This window comes from Ochotona princeps, chromosome 9, assembly GCF_030435755.1.
Source record: "Ochotona princeps isolate mOchPri1 chromosome 9, mOchPri1.hap1, whole genome shotgun sequence".
In the NCBI taxonomy this organism is placed as follows: domain Eukaryota; kingdom Metazoa; phylum Chordata; class Mammalia; order Lagomorpha; family Ochotonidae; genus Ochotona; species Ochotona princeps.
The window spans coordinates 71,932,093-71,949,532 of NC_080840.1; the positions used below are offsets into that span (position 1 = coordinate 71,932,093).

General features: G+C 41.6%; 1 protein-coding gene across 3 annotated transcripts in view; it reads right to left on the bottom strand.

Moving 5' to 3' along the window:
• Positions 1 to 17,440, bottom strand: part of DPY19L4 (dpy-19 like 4) — an 85,279-nt gene that overhangs the window by 23,673 nt on the left and 44,166 nt on the right. For all 3 annotated transcript variants that reach the window (XM_058668785.1, XM_058668787.1, XM_058668786.1), the window contains exons 13-17: positions 14,203 to 14,322; positions 12,455 to 12,575; positions 8,413 to 8,469; positions 7,581 to 7,663; positions 2,592 to 2,724 (exon numbers count right to left, since the gene is read on the bottom strand). In XM_058668785.1, the coding sequence (XP_058524768.1) occupies positions 2,592 to 2,724; positions 7,581 to 7,663; positions 8,413 to 8,469; positions 12,455 to 12,575; positions 14,203 to 14,322 (514 nt within the window). The remainder of the gene's footprint in view (positions 1 to 2,591; positions 2,725 to 7,580; positions 7,664 to 8,412; positions 8,470 to 12,454; positions 12,576 to 14,202; positions 14,323 to 17,440) is intronic.

Below are 17,440 nucleotides of genomic sequence, written 5' to 3' on the forward strand. Positions count from 1 at the left end.
CTCAATTTTTCAAATCTGAAAAATACTGAGAAAAAAATACTGGAGTTTGGGCTTACATTTTTATTTTCAGATATGAAGTTACATTTAAATCCACATCAGACACAAAAAATAATCTATTCTCTAAACCAAGGGTAGGAAAATTCCATCCCATGGCAATATAAACTGTGAAAAATAATTTGTTCTCACCCTGCTAAAGCAACCACAGTTAGAACTCAAAACCCAGTAAATGTACAGCAGGTTAATTTTTATGTGATGATTTTGTATGGCCCATGAAATAATACTATAAATTTCCGAATGCCATTTACAAAAAAAAAAAAAATTTCCCCACTCCTGTATCTAAATTATAACTAGATGCTATTCTAACATTATACTGTTATTAATATCCATCATTAACAAAAAAATTTTAGTTTAGAAAGACAAAGTGTACTGAGATACTAGTGACAGCCTTCAATAATTCCATAACTTGATTGAAACAATGACATTCTCTATAAATTAATTTATTTTAGAGATCAAAAAACACAGAGAAAAAGTCCCCAGGCTGGTACTGTGGTGTAGTAGTTAAGCTCACGTCTGTGAGAACAACATCCAACATAAACACTGCTCAACTTATAAGCCAGCTCCTGGCTAATAAGCCTGGGAAAGCAACAGAAGGCCTAAATGGGATAAACCAGACTCCTGGCTAGGCCTGGCCTAACCCTGGCCATTTGGGAAATGAACCAGTCAATTAAAGACTGATTCATGCCCTCTGCCTTCAAACAAGTAATTGCATTTTTAAAGGAAAAGAATGGGACTGCCATTGTTGTGTGGTAGGTAAACATGCTACCAACATGCCAGCATCCCATGTGGGAGGAAGTCTGAGTCCTGATTTCTACTTTTGAGCATAAGTGCACCAGTATACGAGATCTGGAAGAAGCTCCTGGCTTTAGGCTGCTCCGCTCAGGCTATTGCAGTCACCTGGGGAGTGAACCTCTGGATAGAAAATATCTGTCTCTGTCTCTCCCTCTCTCTATAACTCTGCCTTTCAACTAACTAGCTAACTAACTAAATAACTAAATAAATCTCACACACAGACAAAAAGGGGGAGGGGGAACCAGCTTCCAATCATTGGTTCGTTTCATAAATATCCACAATGGCCCCAAAACTCAGTCTAGATCTGATATGGAGGTGGCAGCAACCCAACTACTTAAGCAATTATTATTGCTTCCCAGGAACTTCCCCAAGAACTATTTTAGCAGGAATTTGAAATCAAACCCAGATACTCCAGTATTGGAAACAGGTATCTTTTTCCTTTTTCTAAGATTTATTTATTTAGTTGAAAATCAGAGTACAGAGACATAGAAACAGATAGAGAGAGATCCTCCATTTACTAGTTCACTTCCCAGTGGTTGCAATGGCCTGAACTGTGCTGGGCCAAAGCCAAGAGTCTGGAGCTTCCTCTGGATTTTCCAGATGGGTGCAGGGGCCCAAGCATTTGGGCGATCCTCCACTGCTTTCCCAGGTACATTAGCAGGGAGTTGGAGAGGAAGATGAGCAGCCAGGACTTGAGCCAGTGCACACAGGGGATGCCAATTCATTAAGTGGCAGCTTTATATCCTCTATGCCACAGTACCAGCCTGGGCACAGGTATCTTAACCTGCATCTTTCACTCTTTTTTTTTTTAAGATTTATTCATTTTTATTGGAAAGTCAGATTTACAGAGAGAATGAGACAGAGAAGAGAAGGACCTTCCATCCGTGGTTCACTCCTCAAGAGGCTGCAATGGCCAAAACTGAGTCAATCCAAAACCAGAAGCGAGGAGCCTCTTCAAGGTCTCCCACACGGGTACAGGGTCCCAAGGCTTTGGGCAGTCCTGGACTGCTTTCCCAGGCCACATGCAGGGAGCTGGATGGAAAGTGGATCAGCTGGCATATGAACTGGCACCCTATGGGATCCTGGCACATGAAAGGCAAGGACTTTAGCTACTAGGTTACAGCACTAGGCCGTTTTTTTTTTTTTTTTAAGATTTTTTTTTTTTTTTTTTTTTTACTTAAAAGTCAGAAATACAAAGAGACGGGGAGTAGTAGAAAGAAATCTTCTATCCACTGGTTCATTCCCTAAATGATGATAATGGCCAGAGCTGAGCTGGGAGCTGGCGTCCTTTTCTGGGTCTCCCATGTAGGTGAAGGGGCCAAGGTCTTGGCTCATCCTTTGCTGCTTTCCCAGGCTATAAGCAAGCAGCTTTATCAGAATTGGAGCAGTGGGACTAGCATATAGCCAGCCCCTTTACCTATGTCTTAGCCATTTGACTAAACAGCTTATCTCAACAATAAAATTTTTAAAACTATAATTCCGTATATAAAATACTACAACCAATTCCCTTGGTACTTTGTGGAAACTTCAATGTTTTCCCTAGAAACATATAAATACTTCATACATTCAAAAATAATGGGCTTAATTTTGGCTCTTTTCCTATAAGCTAACTAGACAATTTTTTAAAAGCTAAAGCTAACTGTTTCAACTTCCCTAGATGCACTAATAACATATGTACCACTAGAGAATGATTCTAGAGTACAACAACAAAATAGCCAAATATAGAATTTTAAGCGCCTTACATTTTCATTTCTCTTGAGAAGATCATCGTCGTTGTAGAGAGGCAAGCTTGTCACCATCCATCCAGTGCATAATTTAATTGCACCCATCAGCTGTGGACTCCCTGCAAACACAGCAGTCAGTGGAGCTTGCCTTCTGCAAAGAACCAAGAGATTTAGCAATTCATAACGTCATTTTACACTTACATTTCAACGGCAGTTTATCTTTAATTTACAAATTCAAGAAAAAATACCAGGCATCGTATCAGACATTGTTTTAAAGCGACAGAAAAAAAAAAAAACATGGAGCAAAAAGAAAATAAACATGTGTCACCTGGTAATAATGCCACTCAAAAACAATACAAGGGAAAAGATGCAGATTAAGAGGACAGTGACAAGGCAAGAATACCTATTTTAAATAGGGTGGCTAGCTCAGTGGTGGAATTAAATTCTCCAATTCGGGCCCGGCAGCGTGGCCTAGAGGCTAAAGTCCTCGCCTTGAAAGCCCCGGGACCCATGTGGGCGCTGGTTCTAATCCCGGCAGCTCCACTTCCCATCCAGCTCCCTGCTTGTGGCCTGGGAAAGCAGTCGAGGACGGCCCAATGCATTGGGACACTGCACCCGCGTGGGAGACCTGGAAGAGGTTCCAGGTTCCTGGCATCGGATCGGCGCGCATCGGCCTGTTGTGGCTCACTTGGGGAGTGAATCATCGGACGGAAGATCTTCCTCTCTGTCTCTCCTCCTCTGTGTATATCTGGCTGTAATAAAATGAATAAAATCTTTAAAAAAAAAAAAATTCTCCAATTCAACTTTTGCAAATTTAACCCTCACAACCCAACTGCTTCCAGACCCAATTATCCTCCTGCTCCTTCCCTACCTATACATGTGTCTGTCTACGGATAATATTAAACAGATGCAACTTACCAGGAAGGAAAACCTACGACCAAGTCCCCAAGAACTGCATTAATGCCTTCATTATGTTATTCAACTCCCTGTTCAACCCACACACTTTGTTCCAGAGCTAATGCCAGGCTACAGAAGTAGAGATGGCACATCATGACTGTCATTTTTGTTGTTGTTGTTGTTATGATTTATTTAGCCATTTATTAAATATTATTTATTTTTATTAGAAAGGCAGGTCAGATTTTATGAAGAGAAGAAGAGACAGAGAGAAGAATCTTTCATACACTGGTTCAATATCCAAATGACCACAATGGCTGGAGCTGAGCTGATCCAAAGCTAGGAGCGAGGAACCTCTTCTGAGTCTCCAACGTGGATGCAGGGTCCCAAGGCTTTGGGCCATTTTGTGCTGCTTCCCAGACTATAAGCAGGGAGCTGGATAGGAAGCCCTCAGTTTCAGATCACCTCAGCTCCGGCTGAGGCGGTCATTTGCAGAGTGAACCAGAAGATGGAAGGCCTTCTTTCTCTCTCCTCTCTCTGTAAAATCTGTCTTTCAAATAAAAATAAATCTTAAAACAAAACAGCATACCACAGTAACATCAATGTCTAGCAGTTCAAAGTACAACTGTTCAACTTTTGCCACGTTCTTGTAAAATACTGTGGTACAGGGCAGTGTTGAAGAACAATGGATTAAGCTGCCCCTTGGCACTCATATCCAATATCAGAACGCCAGCTCAAATCCTGGCTTCTCAGCTTCTGAATCCAAAGAGGATGCAGCTGACAATCCAAGTTCTCAGGCTCCAGTCTCCCATTAGGAAAATGGAGACAGGGCTTCTGGCTTCTCTTGTGTAGCCTAGCTCTGGCTGTGACAGGGCTCTCTCACTTCTTTCCCATTCCTTCCCCTTCTCCATCACACTGCCTTCAAATAAATAAATAAACCTTAAATGAATAGGAATAGGGGACTGGCACAGTGATACAGCATAGTAAGAACCTGCCTGAAGTGCCAGCATGCTATATGGGTGCCAGTTAGAGTCCTGGTTGCTCTACTTCTGGTCTAGCTCCCTGCCTATGGCCTGGAAAAGCAGTGGACGATGGCTCAAGTTCTTGGGACCCTGCACCCATGTGGAAGACCAGGAAGAAGTTCCTGCTATTGACTCCCATCTGGAAAGTGAGCTGAAGGAGGGAAGGTGTATCTACCTCTTCTCTGTGCAACACTGCCTTTCCAACAACAACAAAAAAAAAAGGATAGAAATAAGGCCAATTTCTCATTTCTTTCTCTCCCCTTTGTGTTCTACTTCATGTTCTGCAGCAGAATGCTCAACATAAAACATAACTAACAAATATTTGGTTACACAAAAGAGGAACTGATGGGAGGCATGCAGAACACTTGGGACACCCACATCCAATATGGAGGCATCTTGGCTCAAGTCCCAGCTCTGTTTCTGATTCCAACCTCCTGCAACGCACACGCTGGCAGGTGATGCTCAAATATTTCAACTGCTGCCATGCCTGTAGGAGTCCTGGATTTGGTTCTCAGTTTCTGGCTTCAGCCTGGTTCCACTCTGCCCACTGTGAGTCCCAGGGAAATAACTGAGTAGACAGGGATCTGTCTGCCTCTCCAGTCAGTCATACATTTTACAAACAGTTTGAAAACAAGAGCTAGGATTTGGGTATAAACAAGAGATGTGTTTCATTTGTTTTAAATGAATACTGACACAACTCAGGTCCTACAGCATTTGTCCTCTGTCTGCACAGAGAAGCCAGCATGCTCAAGATCCTAGGCCTACAGTAATCAGGCCAAGAACTCGAGTACCCAACAGGCAAACATGATCACTGTGAGCCCTGTGCCTAGGGCCTGGCACGCTCGCTGCAGTTACGATTTGGCTGGACTGGGATTCTCAGCTGGTTCTAACAGGGAAGTATTCTACACGGTGCTCTTGGTCTCCACTTCCTCCCATTTATAACCTACAAGCCTAGTCTTCATTTCTAGAAACACTTCTGTCTTTCTCTCATATCTTCCAGGCCTTTTTGGAAAGTGCTTCATTCTTTTCTCATGTTTCTATTTCTGCTTTTACATCTTTAACATTTCTAATATAGTTTATTTCATCTATGGCTAGTTACAAAAATGGCTGTGATAAAACCTCTCTGTGCCCATGAATTTTGAGGAATTTCTAACCTTGATCATATGACTTGCTCTTGCCAACAAGGCAGTGACAAATATAATGTAGGCACAGACATAAAAACACACTCAAGGTTGGCCCTCTCTTGCTGCTTTTGCGAATTCCACCAAACCATGTGAACAAGCCTGGCCTAACATGCCAGTCATGTAGTCAAGCCAATTATCTCCTCAACTGACACCAAGTCAATCCCAGATATTTGAGAGAAGCCATGCACAATTAGTCAATCCCAGATTCTTCCAGCTTTCCTGTGTTTTTTTCAGAGGCCAACTACATAAACCATCTTCCACTGTTTTCCAAGGCGCATTAGCAGTGAGTTCGATTAGAAGTGGAGCAACATGGCCCAGCACAGTAGCCTAGTGGCTAAAGCCCTCACCTTGCACACACCAGGATTCCATTTTGTCGCAGGTTCATGTCCTGGTGACCCTGCTTCCCATCCAGCTCCCTGCTTGTGGTCTGGAAAAGCAGTCGAGGACAGCCCAAAGCCTTGGGACCCTAAACCCGTGTGGGAGACATGGAGGAAGTTCTGGCTCCTGGCTTCTGATCTGTGCAGCTCTGGCCGTTGCAGCCACTTGGGGAGTGAATCAGCAGACAGAAGATTTTCCTCTCCATCTCTCCTTCTTTTTGTATATCTGACTTTCCATAAATAAATAAATCTTTAAAAACAAAACAAACAAAAAACAAGTGGAGCAACTGGAATTTGAACTGGTACACACACGGGAGGTTGTCACTGCAGGCAGACAACCTTACTCACCACGCCACAGTGCCAGCCTAGTGTTTGGTAATTTTGAGCTCACCCCTTGGCACATTATCAGGAATCCTGTGTAGCCTGAGCTAAGAAGGTGTCAGACATTCCATTCCAGTTCAGGACTGCTTTTTCTTTTAAAGATTTATTTATCTTTATTAGAAAGTCAAACAAACAGAAAGAAGGAGAGACAGAATGGAAGATCTGCTCTCCACAGATACATTCCCCAAGTGTTTGCGATGGCCAGAGCTGAACCAATCTGAAGCCAGGAGCCAGGAACTTCTTCCTGGTATCCCACATGGGTGCAGGGTCCCTAGGTTTTGGGGACATCCTCAACTGCTTTCCCAGGCCAAAAGCAGGGAGTAGGATGGAAAGTGGGGCTGCTGGGATTAGAACCAGCACCCATATGGGATCACGGCAAGTTCAAAGTGAGGAACTTAGCCGCTGGGCCACTGTGTTGGGCCCTCAGGACTACTTTTTATACTGATTTCTTGACTTGGTATTTTCTGAATTACATATGTATAATTTCAAACTACAAACTTGTATAAAGTCAGAGCCACTGCTACAAATCCAGAGGAGAAACCTGAAGGAGAGCTGAAGCCAAGAGGATCTGAATTCACTATCCATCTCTCTCTGCCGTGTAGCAGACACTGTGCATTCCCCTCCCCTCACTGTGGGGGCTCTGGATTCACGTGTGTGTGTGTGTGTGTGTGTGTGTGTGTGTGTGTGTGTGTGTGTGTGTGTGTCAGGGGTGGAGGGGGGCGGGGAGCAGATCTCCCATATAGTTTCCTGTTTCCACTGTCTCAGGTCTACATCTCGCACAATGTGTAGGCATTCAAGTCCAAACCCCAGTAACCAAGATGAGCACTTGACCACCCATACACCCCAGCTCAGGACAGAAGGAAATCCTCCTGCCTTTCTAAACAAAAGGAAAGCTGTTCATTTTAATGCCTCATTTCTAGGTGTTGGACAGCGGGACTCTCAAATTGTGTACTTCCTGATGCAGGATTTTTGAGCCTATGGAGATGAGTTTTATTACAAAAATTAAAAAAATTCAGTATCTCTCCAAACACAGGACAAAATCCCTCTGTTTTATGGAAAGAACACTGAAAAGTATTATTTTTCCTAAATCCACTGGGTAATGTACAATGATTAATAAACACTTTAACAGTTTTGAAAGTTCAGCCTTACTTTATCCAGGTCATGAGTTCCACTGTATCTGGGTCATAGAACTCCTGCAGTTCTGTTAATTCTGTCATTAGTCTTGGGAAGAACTAAAATACAAAGCAAAATCCCCAGAAGGTATATGTAAGTAGCTATAACACTTAAAACTGTGTCAGATTACTTCAAAATACTAAGAGACTAATTTAACGTCAACAATATATTAACATTTATTTTCACATAAGAAAGTCATAAGTCTCCTGATTTCCTTGAGTGACCTGCTCATTCTTCATTACAATAACCTATTTTATGATTTATTCACTGCTGAGACCAAATAATTTTATCACAATAAGTCAATTGTTAGTATCTATCATTCACATATATACATATAAAAAGGTAGATTTCTGATGAAATAATTTGCAGGCTTATTGCCACTGGTTTCAGGTTATATATAATATGCCAATTAACCTTTATCATTTTAGATGTTAGTATTTTAGAGTTATCAGGTGAAATAATTTGCAGGCTTATCGCCAACTGGTTTCAGGGTATATACAATATGCCAAATAATTTTTACCATTTTAGGTGTTAATATTTTAAAGTGGTAAAAAGCTTTTTACTATCTGTTTATTTAGCAATTTCCCCTGACAATTAGAAACTGAATTAACAGTAGCACTAAATTACAGATGGCATTCCAAAAATTTTAATTCTTTTACTATATTCTTAATGATAAAAAATTAAGATATTCTGAGGATGTCAAACTTCATTAGAAAAATGTCTCAGTACAATTTTCCCATGCACACAAATTTTTCATAATCTTTCAGGCAAAGTACTTTTTAGTAACAGTAAAATCTAATTTTCTTACCTCTTTCCATAAACTGAGACCTATTATAGTGGGCACAGCCATGCTCAGAATAAGCGCCTAAAATAATAAAGTAAAGTGGATTAGGAGCAAATATACATTTCAGAGGTTACTTTATTTTTTTTTTAAAGATTTATTTATTTTTATTGGAAAGGCAGACATACGGAGAGGAGGAGAGATAGAGAAGATTTTCCGTCCTATGGTTCACTCCCCAAGCAGCCACTCAACTGGAGTGGAGACAACCCAAAGCCAGCAGCCTGGAGCCTCTTCCGGGTCTCCCATGTGCGTGCAGGGTTCCAAGGCTTTGGGCCGTCCTCCACTACTTTCCCACTACTTTCCCAGGCCACAAGCAGGAAGCTGGACAGGAAGCGGGACTGCCAGGATTAGAATGGCGCCGATATGGAATTTTAATGCGTTCAAGGCAAAGACTTTAGCTGCTACTCTACCATGCTGGGTCCAGGAGACTACTTTAGAAACGCTAGACACTGGGCCTGTCACTATACCCTCGTGGCTAAATCCTTACCTTGCAACCACTAGGATACCATATGGGTGCTGGTTCATGTCCTGGATGCTCCACTTCCCATGCAGCTCCCTAACTGTAGCCTGGGAAAGCAGTAGAGGACAGCCCAAAGCTTTGGGACCCTGCACTTGGATGGGAGACCCAGAAGAGGCTGCTGGCTCCTGGCTTTGGATTAGCTCAGCTCTGGCCACTGCAGCTACTTGGGCAGTGAATCAGTGGATGGAGAATCTTTCTATATCTCCCTCTCTGTGTAAATCTGCATTTCTAATAATAACAATTTAAAAGTACTAGACACAGACTCCATGATCAACAGCATACCCTTTATGTCACAAATATCAATCACAGAAAGAGAAATCACAGGGGAACCTAGATCGAAAACATAAGCTATCTTAAGACTTCTGAGTTTCCAACATATTAAGCTGGAGGCAAAATGAAATATACACATTTACTACATAAACTTAAGGCAGAACATTAAAGATGTAATGCTCACAGTAATATTTACAATTGCAAATACAACTGCAAATCAATATCCCCCTTTGACTCAGATACATGAAGGAAACAATATGGAAACAACAGTCTTACCACTTTCCTATAGCCCTTGAACCTTTTTACCCTAATTAACTATGTAAAGATTGTATGAAATGAAATGAAATGAAATGAAATAAAATAAAATAAAATAAAATAAAGAAAAATTTCCCAGGAATTCATGCTATGAAGAATTTAGTGAAGGATACTACGCAGCTGTATGAAAAAGTTAACAAGAATTTAAAAAAAAGCAATAGCAATATACTTATGTTAAATAAGCAATATACTTATGTTAAAGGCAGTATCAATATACTTATGTTAAAACGAGAACTCATAAATTCTTCTGAGAATAAGACAAAACACAATAATGACTATTACTAAACTGAATAAACCATCTTCCTCCCAAAATCATTTCTCCCTATTGTCCCATGTCTTTGGGAACCTGATGATCCTCAGTCACTACTATAAACCAGAAACCCGGGCCAGCAAGATGTCTCAGTGGCTAACTGCTTGCTTTGTATGTACCAGGATCCCATATGGGTGCTGCTTCACATCTCAGCTGCTCCACTTCCCACCTAGCTCCCATCTAGCTCTTGTAGCCTGGGAGAGCAGTAGAGGATGAATCAAAGCCCTGGGACCCTGCACCCACATGGGAGACCTGGAAGAAGTTCCTGGCTCCCAGCTTTGGATCAGCTCAGCTCTGGCCATTGTGGCCATTTGGGGAGTGAATCACACGATGGAAGATTTTGTTCTGTCTCCTTCTCTATGTAAATATGCCTTTCAAATAAAAAGAAATAGATCTTGAATAAATAAATGCATAAATAAATAAGCCAGAAACCTAGGAAACACCTATTTCTCCTTTCTCATGACCATAATTAATGAAGCACTAGGTCATATCAATCTCTTCCAAAATTTTTTTTTCACACCAGCATAACATGGTATTACTTCAACTGGCTCTAAAGACACAAAAACCTAGATGTGAATCAAGGTTTATATATTTTTTTAAAGATTTAAATATTATTTTTTTATTACAAAGTCAGATATACAGAGAGGAGGAGAGACAGAGAGGAAGATCTTCTGTCCAATGATTCACTCCCCAAGTGAGCACAACGGCCAGTGCCGTGCTGATCTGAAGCCAGGAGCCAGGAACCTCCTCCAGGTCTCCAACATGGGTGCAGGGTCCCAGTGCTCTGGGCCATCCTGAACTGCTTTCCCAGGCCACAAACAAGGAGCTGGATGGAAAGTAGAGCTGCCGGTACTAGAACCGGCACCCATATGGGATCCCGGGGCGTTCAAAGTGAGGACTTTAGCCGCTAGGCCACGCCGCCGGGCCCTCTAGGTTTATACATTTACAAGCTATAATCTCAAGCAACAACAGACTTAAGTCTTAGTTTCTTTATCTATAATATGGAGAGTACAAAATCCAGCATTAAGCATGTGAAATGATCAGAACAGAACCTTACATATGGAAAGTTCTCACCCAACAGAAGCCCATAGCCTGCCACAACTTCTTTCCTGACTTGTTTTGCCATCCTTAAGCCTGTCTGTCTTAGGACTGTTAAGAGTGAACCAACAGTAAATTTTTGCTGATGATATGTTGGAGCTTTTAATTGATCGGGATGATACTCTGCTGGCTCTGTCTTCAGACCAGAGAGGGTATACCTAAGAAGCCGTTGAACTTGACTGGACAATAAGATGCTGGACTCTGTGTTTGGTATAAGCTTGCAATGGGGGAATCTCAACTGAACTTGAGCTGTGGTTATGCAACAAGGTGGAGGAATCCACCATGGTGGGAGGGTTTGGGGAGGGGTGGGGAGAATCCAAGTACCTATGAAACTGTGTCACATAATACAATGTAATTAATGAATAAAAAAAATTTAAAAAAAAAGAGTGAACCAACAGAAAACAAAAAAGTTTGAGTCCCGACTCTGCACCAGGCATGCCAATCTTCATGCTGCAGTAACCTCATCCTCTTCCACATAACTGTTTCCTGACCACCCCTACTTCACTTTTGGCCACCAAACAAAACACATCATGCCTCTTCTGTCCTATTTTTAGTCCCCTTGCTTACGTACTGCTCTTTGCCTGTTTCTATCTATTCCTTTGGCCACAAATACCCTTCTTTCCCTCTCATTTGCCTACTAACTCCAATTGGAAAGTCTGAACCCTCAGTTATATCAAGGAGCCCCTGCTCTAATTCTTAGACTGTCCTACAAATGAGTGCTTCTTATTGCAGATTGTTTTTTAATCTAGAAGACAATTTGTTTGATAAAAAATAATCATGCTTCATTTATCATTGTATGTCAAACATGCAATATACAGCAGGAACAGCATTAATTTTCCATTCAGCCAAGCGGCATAATTGCTTTCCAATAAAAAAATTAACTTTCAGCCCTTGCAAACTTTCATTCATATGGAACATAATCCTATATCAAATCAAGAAAGATATTACAGAAATTAATTCTCAATAACAACTCACATTATTGATTTATTTGAGCATCTACCTTTTGCTTTTAAAGTTGTTTAGACTGAAATGTATTACAGAAGATCTTCCGTAAGCTGATTCAATCCCCAAGCAGCTGCAACAGTTGGTACTGAGTCAATCCGAAGCCAGGAGCCAGGAGCTTCTTCCTGGTCTCCATTCAGGTACAGCATCCGAAGGCTTTGGGCCATCCTTGACTGCTTTCCCAAGCCACAAGCAGGGAGCTAGACAGGAAGCGGGGCCACTGGGATAACAACTGATGTCCATATGGGATCCCGGTATGTGCAAGACAAGGACTTCAGCTGCTAGGCTACCACACCAGGCCCAAAGTGTATTATTTTTATAATCAGGAATTAGTTAACAAAAATGTTTTTCACAAGATCTATTTTCCTACCCATCAGTCATTATGTGATTTACTTCTGTTACTTCAAATGTATTCAGTTCATCTCTCATTAGCATTTGGCTTTTATCCAATTGGAAGAGAAAGAAGTGCCTAACACGAAATAACAGTGACTCACCAATAATATTGGGTGTACAGTCCTTAGTCGTAGCCACTTGAAAAGTGTCATCCAAAGCTCAGGAGAGCACACACCAAATGCTGCTAGCATGCACACATAAGGCGTCCAGATGTATTTCAGACTGGAAAACACCAAGGGAGTCACAGTGGAGCATTCAGTAAACATGAGTTCCCTTTCTGACTACCAACCGAAATACCAGAACGTAAAGGGAAAATGAAAAAACTTAATCTCTAGTTTCAGCACCAGATTGCTGTCAAGTTCTTCAGTCATCAAGAATACATTGAGTTAGCAAAGTGGGAAAATTAAAACATTAATATTGATGAGTGTGTATGGTCTTCAAGAGTATAAACTGACTGCTCTTTCAGAAGGCCATTTGGCAGACATAAGCACATTCAAAATACACTAAAGACAGGCAATGCCAGTTCTAGCAATCTAGCTGATAGGGCACTTCAAAAAGTCTGAGAGGAATAGAATCAAAAGATGGTTTATTTTGCTGTAAAATACTTTTTACAATATTTTGAGACCCATCACATAATTGAAAGATCCCTTTATCTGAAAGGCTGAGTTACAGAGAGAGAAGAGGAAGAAAGATCTTTTATGTGTTGGTTCACTCCCCAGATGGCTACAATGGCCATGGCTGGGCCAGGCCATAGCCAGCAACCTTGAACTCCATCAGGGTTCTCCATGTAGCTTTCAGGGTCATTTTATCTTGCTTTCCAGGTTCAGTAGGTGGGATCAGGATCAGAAGTGGTAGCAGTTTAAACTGCTGGGCCACAATGCCGATTCCCACAGATACTTGTATAAATACATATTTTTCATGATTTGGAGAGTCCTTCTATGTATAAATTTCTAAATCTTGTACCAAATTAAACTTATTTTTATATTCTATTTTCTAAGAACTTTTCAAGCACCCGAATATCTGGCAAGACTAACATCCAAAATATATTAAGAACTCCTAGAGCAGTCAGCATTGTGGGGCAGTGGATCAACCCACTGCCTACATCGTTGGCATCCATATGGATACTAGTTTGAGTCACATCAAATCCATTTCTGATGCAGTTCCCTAATATACCTGGGAATGTAGTAAAAACACAGAAAAACCAGATGAAATTCCTGGCTTCTGGCTTCAGCCTGGCTCAGGCCCAGGCCCTGGCACTGCAGCCATTTAGGGAATCAAACAGCTGACAAGATGTTTCTTTCTCCCTCTTTCTCTGTAACTGCCTTCCAAATAAATGGATAAATTGTTCAGAATTTAAAAGAAAATTATCACAGCACCATTTACATCTACCTCATTTACAAAACTTCTAATTTTATCTTTACATGAGTAATATCCACCCCCTTCATTAGGTCATAAGGTACACAGGGTTAGAGACTGCGTACCCACTTTTGCTTACCATTGTACCTCCAGCATCCGGTACAATGTCCAGACCTTGGAAGACATTCAATATTCTTGAACAAGCAAATAAATACATAAATTTAGTTCTTTGTACTATAAACTTCATCTGATTTAAGAAAATGTGTTTTGAACTTTTTTAAGTTTTATAAATGTATTCCTGGATGTATTCACTTATCATTAGAAAGGCCTATACTATTGTATTAATATGGGGAAAATCAGTCTGGGGGGTGAGAATTTGAGAGGGGGGAAATCCCGGACTCTATGGAATTGTATCATAAAATTCAAAAGTCAAAAAAAAAAAAATTTAAAAAAAGACCAATCTATAAAAACAGAGCAAACAAAGTACACTTACCCTTCTATAACCATTGCAAGTGAACCCAATAAAACAGTGTGAATTATGTGGTACATTACTTCTGGCCTTTCTCCAATTCGTCCATCTTCAAGAGAAACACTTTCTCTCATACTCCTACCACTACAAAAGAGAGATTTACTATTAAGACCTTGAAAACATATCTTTGAAAAAATCAAAGATATATTATTTGTAAATTTTAAAAGTCACACTTGAAATAGTTTTTGAATGTATTTATTTGAGAGACCTCAACATACTGGTTCACTCTCTATATTGTTCCAACAGTGAAGGACAAGACAGGCCAAAGACAAGAGCTGGAAATTCAATCCAGGTCACCCAAATGGGTTACAAGGACTCAGCTACTTGAGCCATGACCCGTCTCCTCCCATGGTGTGCATTCTCAGGAAGCCAAAGGAGAAAGCGAAGCCAGGATTGAAACCTATGCATTATGATATGGGGTGAAGGCAGGTCACACAGCAGCTTAACATGATGCATGAAATACCTACCCAGAAGACTTGAAATGCTAAATTTCTACCAAAAATGTATGTAGTCCTCAAAATTTTAAAGATATTCTGCTAATCAAATAACTAGAACATACTTTTTTAAAAAAGATTTACTTTTACTTGGAAGAGTATCACACAAGAAAGAGAGAAAAAAAGATCTTCCATTTACTAGTTCACTCCCAAAAGGCCACATGGCTGGAGCTGAGCTGGTGCAAAGATGTGAGTCAGGAACTTCTTTCTGGGTCTCCCACATGGGTGGAGGAGACTAAGAACTTGGGACATCCTCTGCTGCTTTCCCAGGCACATCTGCAGGGAGCCGTATTGGAAGCAGAGCAGCCAGAACTTGAATCAGCATCCATATGGGACGCTGGTGCCACAGAACGAGGTTTAGCTTGTTACAAAATGGCACAGGACCCAGCATATATTTCTGCTTTTACACATGGCTTTTGGAATCTGAAGACATCTGTGAAGATTAAATATGAATTTTTAGGGTAATAATAACAGGTGTTTATATTATTTCCAAGATCAATTATGACTCACCTAATGAAAAGTCAGTCAGTATAGTTAAATCACAAAATGAGTAACTGAAGTCTCAAAACTAACAAGTGACATGAGAGGAGGCGGTTTAGCACAGTGGTTAGGAACACCACCTGATGGGCCTGGCGGCATGGCCTAGCAGCTAAAGTCCTCACCTTGAACGCCCCAGGATCCCATATGGGTGCCGGTTCTAATCCCAGAAGCCCCACTTCCCATCCAACTCCCTGCTTGTGGCCTGGGAAACCAGTCAAGGATGGCCAATGCCTTGGGGCACTGTCCCCATGTGGGAGACCCAGAAAAGGTTCCTGGCTCCTGGCTTGGAATCAGTGCAGCACTGGCCGTTGCACTCACTTGGGGAGTGAATCATCGGATGGAAGATCTTCCTCTCTGTCTCTCCTCCTCTCTGTATATCTGACTTTGTAATAAAATAAATAAATCTTTGAAAAAAAAAATCACCTGCGAGAATCAAGATGGCGGAATAGGGTAAGGACACGTTTAAACGGACGGAAAAACATTTAATCAGGATGAAGCAGAGAGGACATATTCCAGGAAATAGGAGAGGACAGAACAACAGCAGAGGGGTACCTGGAGACTGACAGACACAGGAAAGTAGCAGACACAATGGTGTGGTGTTGTAGTGACGGATATTCCACTGGCATTCAGCAATCTGAACTCCACCAGCAGCCGGAACTCCACCAGCAGCCAGGTGGCAAGGGACTTTTACTGCGAGCTGGGGAGGTGAACCCAGACAAAGAACTGCCCATCCTGCTAGTCTGTTTGATTTGACCAGAGCAGAGACAGAGCAGCAGATCGCAGACGGGGCAGTGTGACAACAGGGTGGATTTCAAGCCCAGTCAGCCTTCTAGAGCTGAATTGGGCGCCATTTTGCCTAAGGAAGCAAAGGCAAGGGGAAGGACTGAGCTGGGAGTGAACTCGTTTCTGACTCAGTTATTTGCAGCAACGCAGCATTCTACAGGTTCCACCCAAGACAAGTCTGGATAGCCCTCAGACCTGATGGCCAGCAGATCAAGAACTCTAGTAAGGGCACGTCAGGCGCCATTTTGTACACTATGGCAAAAGCTTTAGCACTGCAGGGGACAACAGCAAACTGCACATGTACTGAGCTCATGAGAACTCAGAGTTCTGTGAATTGCACTAGTACCACAGGAAAATAATACCAACTGTGGAATCGTACGGGTCAATATAGGTCCGTGTGGCACCCAGACCTAAAGTCCAACGGGTTCTAGCAAGATCAGCACTACCAACCACCTAGCTATAGAAAACACCTTGTGTCTCCCTAATCCTGAAACCTGCTCCAACTGGAAGTAGGAGAAAGGTTGTACAGACAATGGTGCAGCCTCATCACGGTATCACAGCTGATGGAAATTGGTGAGCCAGGAGCTAGGACTACGGAGTTCTTTGTGGAAATCTGACATAAGAACCCAGACCTAGAACTCGCTGGAAGGAGTGGCACAACTGGCTGCAAGCAAAGAGTTGTGTACCAACTGCAATAAGTAAAATCAAACTGTAGACCTGCGGTTGACACAGCTTAGAAACCTGCCCCAAGGAGAAGACTCTGCTAACCAGAAGTACAATGACCAAAAGCAAAAGAGACGGCACAATGAATATTACTGAAAACTCCCCTGCAAAGGAGCAAAACCCAATGCCAATCTCAGAGTTAACTGAGGAAGACATCGAGAAAATGTGGGACACAGAATTCAGAAAACTCATTTTAAAGCTTCTGATCAACAATGAAAAGCACATAAAAGAGTTCAAAGAATTTAAGGACTATTTTACATAAGCAATAGCAGCAATAAGGCAAATCAAGGTCGATATATCAGAAATTAAGAACACAGCAGAGCAAATTAAAAGTACAAATGGAGAGTCTCCAAAATAGAATGAAGCAAACAGAAGAAAGAATCTCAGAATTGGAAGATATTTTCTGTCATCAGGGGGAAGCAAACAAAAAGCTGGAAGCAGAGCTGGATCAGGCCAAAAAAAGTATTCAAGAATTGAAAGACACTATTAAGAGGCCTAATGCAAGAGTTATGGGAGTCCCAGAAGGTGCAGAAAGAGAAACTGGTTTTACAAATATACTTACTGAAATAATAAAGGAAAAGTTTCCTAATCTAGAGAAAGAATGGGGAAACAACATCCAGAAGGGGCACAGAATTCCCAACAGGCTTGACCAAAATGATCTT